At 35.7% G+C, this 8,036-nt stretch overlaps 1 protein-coding gene across 1 annotated transcript; it reads right to left on the bottom strand.

Moving 5' to 3' along the window:
* Window positions 1-832: 832 nt before the first annotated feature.
* On the bottom strand, window positions 833-7,111 carry LOC146133066 (glutathione S-transferase 3, mitochondrial-like). The gene is made up of 3 exons (XM_083396621.1): window positions 6,939-7,111; window positions 4,487-4,609; window positions 833-2,475 (listed from the first exon to the last, which is right to left on the bottom strand). Exons 1-3 carry the CDS (start codon window positions 7,056-7,058, stop codon window positions 2,302-2,304), a joined length of 417 nt encoding a protein of 138 aa, XP_083252747.1. The 5' UTR covers window positions 7,059-7,111; the 3' UTR covers window positions 833-2,301.
* Window positions 7,112-8,036: the final 925 nt, after the last annotated feature.

The raw sequence follows: 8,036 nt of genomic DNA, 5'->3' as shown, positions 1-8,036 counted from the left end.
TCGTGCCCAGCACATGATGCATGGTATGTTGCGCCGTATGTAGGCTACTCTTATAGAGAACGACATTTTTTCCTATATTATCAAATGCGATTAAATCAAGTAATATGCGAGTTTTTATTGCAGCCTATCTATCCAAGCCGTTAGGGATTTTTTAATAAGATCTATTTTAACCAAATATAAGCATTTTTTCGCGCATGGAACTTAAATTCTGTTGTATATTTGAGAACGAGTGAATTTAAAACACTGATTTTCAACCTATGCTTGGCGCCTCAAAATTGGGTCGCCGGTAGATTTGGCTGGGTCTCTAACGTAGTTCACATTGTTAGATTTATTAATATTTTTTCTTAAGAAAGATAGTTTCGTAAATGCGCTTTTTTTCACTGGGCGCTAAATTTTAACGTGATATCTGTGCTTGAGGCTACAAAATTAATTTTTAGAAATTACGAATGGGGGAATCTTTTTCCTTCATTTTTTCAGAAAAGTATATTTTCGAGGTTTACGGTCAACGTGTTAAATTGACATAAGTCCAAAGGTTGAGTCGGCCTACAAGGCTGCAATAAACGAATGTTTATGTCGCACAAAGGCAACACATAGAAAAGTAGATAGATCTACAAATACTCTCTATTGATATGTGCCTTGTGGAGAAATTCTTAACCCGACCTGTCAAAACGACCAAAAGGAAGCACGTAGCTCGAAATTTCATCGTGTAATATCTCCGGAACTAACGATTTTTTACACATTACTCAAAGCAACCTAACTTGGCCATCACAACTTGTATTAAACACTGACCACCGTATTATCTGACTACATTAAATCGAAACCGAACAAACTGTTTCAGGATTTCAAATGCATATTGTCAGATCATTTGAAGTATTTTACATTACAAAAATCAACATAACTGCGCTTTCAATGAACATAGTTCATGCAGGTCTCACAAGTATAGCGTGGTTGAATGTTTCAATGACATTTGATTAATTTAATATAGCGGAAAAGGAAATACGTTGGAAAATAACTGGTCATCTGCCGACTGGATTTGCCAGACCGGCCCAGCAAACAAAGGGAAATCGCAAATAAAACTTTACCAAGCGACAAGATATAATAACATATACAAACAATTGGACAAGCATCGCTGTTACAAGTGCTTACGAAAACGTTCAATCGTTTAAACTTTTATTTATCATCATGGTTAATTACAGTATGGATCTATAGGCGCTTATAAGTGATAAACATAAAAAGGGGTACGGCCTTTTTAAGCACCTTAAAACACAAAAAGCGTAAACTTAAATTATAGCCCAGCTAAAATACTTGCCTTTGTCCTAGAACAGGGGTGTCCAACTCAAACATGCCGGCGTGCCAAAGTTTAGTTATATAATTCTTTCTAATAATAAAAGCGTTTTTTTACAAATAATAAAAACGTGTAGTTAGCAGTGCGCATTACTGCATCTAAATGTCCGTCGGTAAGCTGACTTTTTGTTTCTTCATACCAAAATATATAGTTATGTGAATGCTAGCCTCCACTACAATATAATGTTATAGTATTAGAAGTAATTGTTAGTTATCGTGATTGCAGCGATTGTTTTATATTGTGAATAAACAATGGCAATTTACTGTATAAAATGTAGGTATTTTTTTGGCTGAATAGCAAATTAACTAATTTAGGGGGGTTTGCGTGCCATTTCTAATTTGGTCGCGTAAAAAAAAAAATTAGATGTATACTTTACTGCCTTGTATATTAGTAATTACTTAAACGTTTGTATATGTTTAAATAGATAAGGTGTGTGGATTTAAGTGTGCGCACTGCTACTTCAATTTCCAATGGGTATCTTTTAGTTTTTCTATTTGTTTACGGTTAGGTTTTTAAATCAAGGCTATGTTAAGTTCTGATGGTTGAATGTGGATTTTTCCAATTAGATTTATCTTTGCATCTTATTAAAATTAAATAGTTGACTATCTTAAACATTGACATTCATACAAAAATTATAAAGTTATCAATCTGTTTAGTGCAAACTTTAGTTGTTTAGGATATCTATTTTTACAAAATAATAGTAGTAACAATAAGAAAAAAAACATGCCAAAAATCATAGCTTACATTTTTTTTTTTAAATAGCACTTTAGTAACAAGACAAAAAGGACATGATCTAGAAAAATTGAAAACTACCTAATATTATAATAAAACGTTTTCATGGAAAAACTAGCAATTTCCAAAAGTGAATTGCAAAGTTTAATTTGGAGAAACCATAAAATAAGCTAAATAACAAATAAATCACTTTGATCATCAAGATACTTCATACAACAAAAAAATTAGAAAACTTCAAGCTTTTTGAGTGCAAATCCAACAGTTGTTCCAAGAAGGCCAAGAATTCCAATGTGACCAAACCCACCCCATTTTCTTTTGTCTGGATCTCCTGTTGAATAACCTTTGGCAAAAGCTATTCTTCCCAGAATCCAGATTGTCCCGAAAGCAGAAGCCATTTTCTGCAAAAATATTATTATTTTTGTGGCTCATTTTTACATTTTCCGAATTTTTCTTTTAGTCCAGTCCTGAAGTTGTTTTTCAGGGAGGTGAAAAATTGACCTTGTTTCTGCTACTGCATTAAATAAACTTAAACAAACAATTTGATTACAAATATGATTTAAGCAGTCAAATAACTGGCTGTTACAACTGCCAGTGATGTATTACGATTGTTTGACAGAGTTGTGCTGTATGTAGCAACCCCGGATTTTGGTCTCAAGTTTGCATTGGGTAACTTATAGCGCGATTTGCCAATGGCCGGCAAAATTTAACTGTGAATTTTTTTATTTAAGACATAGAAAAATCTCTGCAAAAAATCACTGTGATGAGCATTATTAGTAACCAATTGCCAAAAAAAAAAATGGTTTGACACTTAATATTAATTGGGGAAAGTCCAAAAAATAGCAAATTAGGATGGGAATTCCACATATGATTTGCGATTTACTGCAGTGATTTTTCTTTGAAAGGTATAAATGAATTAAAAAATAGTAAATGTCAAGTCGGACATACCTAATGGCAAATATTCCTATGTGGCCAGTGGCGTATCCAGGGGGGGTTTGGGGGTCGGACCCCCCCCCCCCGCCTTTCATAGTTGATATTACCGGTTTTTGTTCGTTTTGTGAGGTTTAAGGTCAAAAGTGGCAATGTTTTCAATGTAATTGGGTCACGCATCTAACGATAATGCGAAACTAAAATTAAACGCAAAACACCATTTTTTGTCTCTTGTTTGTTCGACAGTAAATGCAGGATATACTTTTTTTCGTCTTTCGTTATTCGTTTAGGTTGACTGATTAGCAAGGGTGTATTCAACGAATGACAAAGCTAACACAAGCCTTCTTTTTTTCTAAAAAAACTGTCAAGTTAGGCTAAAGTTCATGTTCGTTGTCTGTCCGAATGTCCAATGCTGGACGTTGGTGTAACAACGGCTTTTTATTTAACTGAAGCAGATTCTCATAAAATGTGGTCTAAATGTGACTGTTTAAAGTTGTAAGCATAAGACCATGTGTTTATTGTGCAATTGAAACAACTTATTTCCTCTCAACCGCAGCTTGTATTTTAGCTGACTTGGCACACAGTCAGCGCATGTGTTGCGCCAATTGTAAAATAAAAATACCAGGGAAAAACAATCTTTTTTCAGTACTTAGGAAACTGTGCTGCTAATAGCATAAATATGATTCCACCAAATCAGTCATACATATTTTCCTGTCTTGGTTTAGGTTTTCGCCTGAAGTTATCAATTGCAAACTAAGCAGTTTCAAACCAAGAGTTTGCTTTGCGTCTTAAAGGTTCGCTTTTGCTGAATGTGAATTGGCTTTGTCTGATTAGTTTCGGTTATGACGTTATTATAATCACTATTTTATGAATAGTTACCATTCAGGTGATCTGCCTTTAGGCGATCTGCGCGTCGCTCTGGGGCAGGGATGTCTAACCCGTGACCCGCCTGATACTTATGTGCGGCCCACCACTTTCTCGCTTTCAATATCCTTTATTTGAAGCAATTGTTTTGACTATCATCAAAACGTATAGAACGCGCAGTATTTGATGAAGGCATAATTTCATATTTTTTTGTGAGACTATAATCAAGTCTAATGTCGCATTTTAACGGCCATCGAATGCTAATGTAGCCATCATTGTTAAGGAAGGTGTGTGTTTTTCTAAATGTGTGTTTTGGGGGACCGTTTTAAGGATTTTTTTTGGGGGGAACTCGTTTTTATTCGCGCGATTAGGCTGACATTCATTAGCATATTTGCGCACAAGTTCACTCTCGAAGAGCGAATATTTGTAAATGAAGTTATTTTATGACATGACGTCACCCCTTTTATTTAATGGTTTTGCGGCCCATCAAAATTTTTAAAGTGTCAATTTGCGGCCTATTCTGTTAAAAGGTTGGACATCCCTGCTCTAGGGGAATCCACCACCTTGCATGTTGACGTCAGCAGCAGACCAAACAAAAAGGTTCCTATTGAAACTTACAGGATATTCCATTCCACCAATAGAAAGCATGAACAACATTGATGGATAGTGTTCAAGAGTGTTCTGGTGGGCACGTTGAATGCAGTTAAATTGATTTTCTGTCAGGCTGTACATCATTGGGTACTAAAAATTGGTAGGTTAAACAAGTTATTTCAGTGACGGGCTTTTGTCAAAAAAAAAGGGATCTTAAATACACATAAAACACTGTGTAATTTCTTTAAGTGTTGTAAACAAGTCATTTTGAAATGACTTAAGTCCCAGTCAAGTCATTTTAACACAACTTAAGTCTAAGTTAAATCTTTTACAAAAATAACAAGTCAAGTCCCAGTGCAAGTTATTGGTTGCCCAAGTCAAGTCATTATGAGAGCAATTCAATACCAAGTCATATTATTGACATAAAAGTAAACTGTTGAACTATAAAAATTGGTAAACTTGTCTATAAGCAACAATTTAACTAAAAAAAATAACACAAACGCAATATACAGTAATAAAAGTGTTTAATGGGCAAAACTTGAGATAAATTTTAATGAAAAACACTTAATTTAATCTTAATTTAAAGTTATTTGAAAAAGTGACTAGTCCAAGTAAGGTCATTTGTCCAAAACACTCAAGTCAAGTCAAGTCATTTTGGTCAAAGGACTTACGTCAAGTCAAGTCATTTGACAACAGTGACTTAAGTCAAGTCAATGATTTAAGTCATTACAACACAAATTTATTTTAAAATAATGTTTTAATATCCTGGTTTAGACAAGCTGGTAAGAGTAGGAATAGCTGACAAGAGCAATGTATTCAATAAAATATTCTAAAATCAAGAAAAAAATCGTAAGGTTTTTTTTCCTTAAATATTTTTAATGAGCCGCGGGCTGGATTATTATTGCTTGGTGGGCTGGATCAGGCCTGTGGACCATAGTTTAGCCAGGTCTACTCTACAAAATGGAATTTTCTGCAATATGAATATCTTTTTTGGTCTGCTAGAATCTATAACGTCTTTGCATTACAGCAATTTTATCATTATAATACCACTGGAACTTTCAAGTTTGCCAAAGACCGTAATATTTTTTTGTTACTTGAACGTTTTACTTGGTTTCTGTCAGGGCTGTGGAGTCGGATCGGGACTCATGGAGTCAGTTAGTTTTACTGGGGTCGGACTCGGGACTCGAGTAAGACCAAGTAAACCTACCCCGAGTCCCACACTATGTTTGGCCTGCTGTATATTCCAAATTGAAAAGCAATGATTTAGTGCAGGGTGGTCCAAATGCAGGCCCGCCAAGTATATCAAAGAAATATTGTGGCCCGCGATGCTGTCAACCTCGGACCACCCTGATTTAGTGTATGTATACCTCAGTGACATATTCCTGTAAAAAGGCAATTCATCTGGCTAACAAGGTACTTTAAAACATTGTTATATGCACTAAGTAGTGTTTGGGTACTTGATCAGGTTAGACAAATAACTAATACTTTCTCAAGCTATTTATACATCTAACAAAGTATTTAAAATTGATCAGTAAATTAATTGTAAAAATAATGCTTTACTTGAATAAAACCACCATTAAGTGTAATCCCAACATAACTCAAACAAAAGTAAATAAATCACTAAAGGGTTATGCCTATTTGAGCCGGTAAATAGCTACTTTCTAATGCTTGTCCTTGTCAAAATACAGTTAGGTATAGAACTGATTTACAGTTCGGTGTGAAAAAAAAACTCTTTGTATGTCACAAAGGCTGTAAGGTTAAATTGAAAGTGAACATCACACCTGGCTGCTGTCCAAATTGATGAGCAAATGCGTCCTAGTTGCTGTTTTACCAATATATTTGTGAACTGGTCATGTTTTGAATCTTATCAAAAGAGACATTTAAGTACACCATCAACAGGGAGCACATTAAATCCTAGCATTTTAACAACAGACAATAACAACAATGCCAGTAACAAGCGGTTCATTTAGCATTCAGCAGTATTATGATTGAATCAAATCCAACTCAAATATTTGATGCTCTATGGGCTGCCTAAAACCCTTGCGTCTTGCATTCATTCACATATGTTTAATGCTAGTTGCCATAACTCATTTATGTAAGACATCTGAAAAACCACAAGACATTGAATATAGTGGTTGTGGTTGTCTCATGGGTCACAACCTAAAATGAAGTCACGTCATTTGTTTGGTTGTTGACTGAGTAGGTCACATGTTAAGAATTAAGTTAGATTTAGCAAAACTACATAAATGTGAAAAAAAATTCAGAAGCTATACAAAGCCATGGTTTATATTAGGTAAATTTACAATAATGAGAGCAGTATTTTTATGTTTGTTTCCTTAGGCTTACAACAAGTTGAGTGAAAAAAATTGGATTGCAAAGCTTTAATGTAATACCCTGCTTGGTATTTGGGCCAACAGCCCACCACACAAAATTAAAAGCACGAATGGACATACCAGTATTGAAATTTATGTTTATATACCTTAACACCAAACTTTTTTCTGGCACGAACTACATTCATGCCCAATCCTTGCACCATGATCCAACATCCCACTCCTGTAGCTACAACAAATCCATACTCTTTAGGTAAAGTTGTCATCATCAAAGTTCAAACTATTCTTTATTAGTAAAAGTAAAAAGAATCAGCGTCTAGTTAAGATATTTTAATATTTGCAACAGGGTATAACCGTATAAGTGCCAGATTGGAAACTTCGGATTTTGCGCGGGGGAGACAATTTTGCAGCTTGAAATTGCACGGCTGTAATAAAATTTCTGCCCAAATTTAAGCGGCTGAAATAACGTAATTTGTAAAATTTGCACGGTTAAAAATGGAGTACTATACTAAAAACCAGTAGCGCAACAAAAGTTTTGCGCGTTTAAGCGATTTTTCTGACCGCATCTTACGTTGATTTTACATGAAATGCGCAGCTATGGCCGCAGCTGAGTGGGAAACTTTATCGCCCGCGCAAAAGACGGGCTCAAAACCAAAATGTGCACATTGTGCACTTGTCATATGTGCACACAACGCGCACTTGTTATATGTGCACCGCATTCGAAGGTGCACATTGTGCGCACAATGGGCACTTGTCATATGTGCACGAACCAAAACGTGCTCATTGTGCGCACAATGTGCACTTGCGATAAGTGCACGGTTCAGTGCACATTTGAAGTGTACACTAAATCTGCATCTAATGTGCACCTCACTTGAATTTAATGTGCTATTAATGTGCATGTGCGGCAAATGTGGCTAAAAAGGTGCACACTCTGTTTTCCGTGATCACTTTTTGCACCGCGTGTGATGGTAAGGCGCTATTTGTCCGGCAGCAGATTATTATTATCGAACTTAAAAACAGACAGACAAGCACATGTAAGATTTGTACTTTTCTTACTTACCAGAAGATATACAGATTGTCACAAATTTAATTATTGTAGACCCTTTGTACCGGACTGCTGCGTTTGTCCGCGGGAATCGCCGTTCGGATCAGCTACCCACCGCCTTGGTTTTCCCTCAGGGATAGGACTTTGTGTGAATTTCGAAGTCTCAGTTTTTCTAGCGCTGCGTGACAACTTTGTGTGCGGT

This window comes from Ascidiella aspersa, chromosome 9, assembly GCF_963924565.1.
Source record: "Ascidiella aspersa chromosome 9, kaAscAspe10.2, whole genome shotgun sequence".
Classification (NCBI taxonomy): domain Eukaryota; kingdom Metazoa; phylum Chordata; class Ascidiacea; order Phlebobranchia; family Ascidiidae; genus Ascidiella; species Ascidiella aspersa.
The sequence above is the reverse complement of the archived record's forward strand: the minus strand, read 5'-3'. Positions and strand labels throughout refer to the sequence as shown.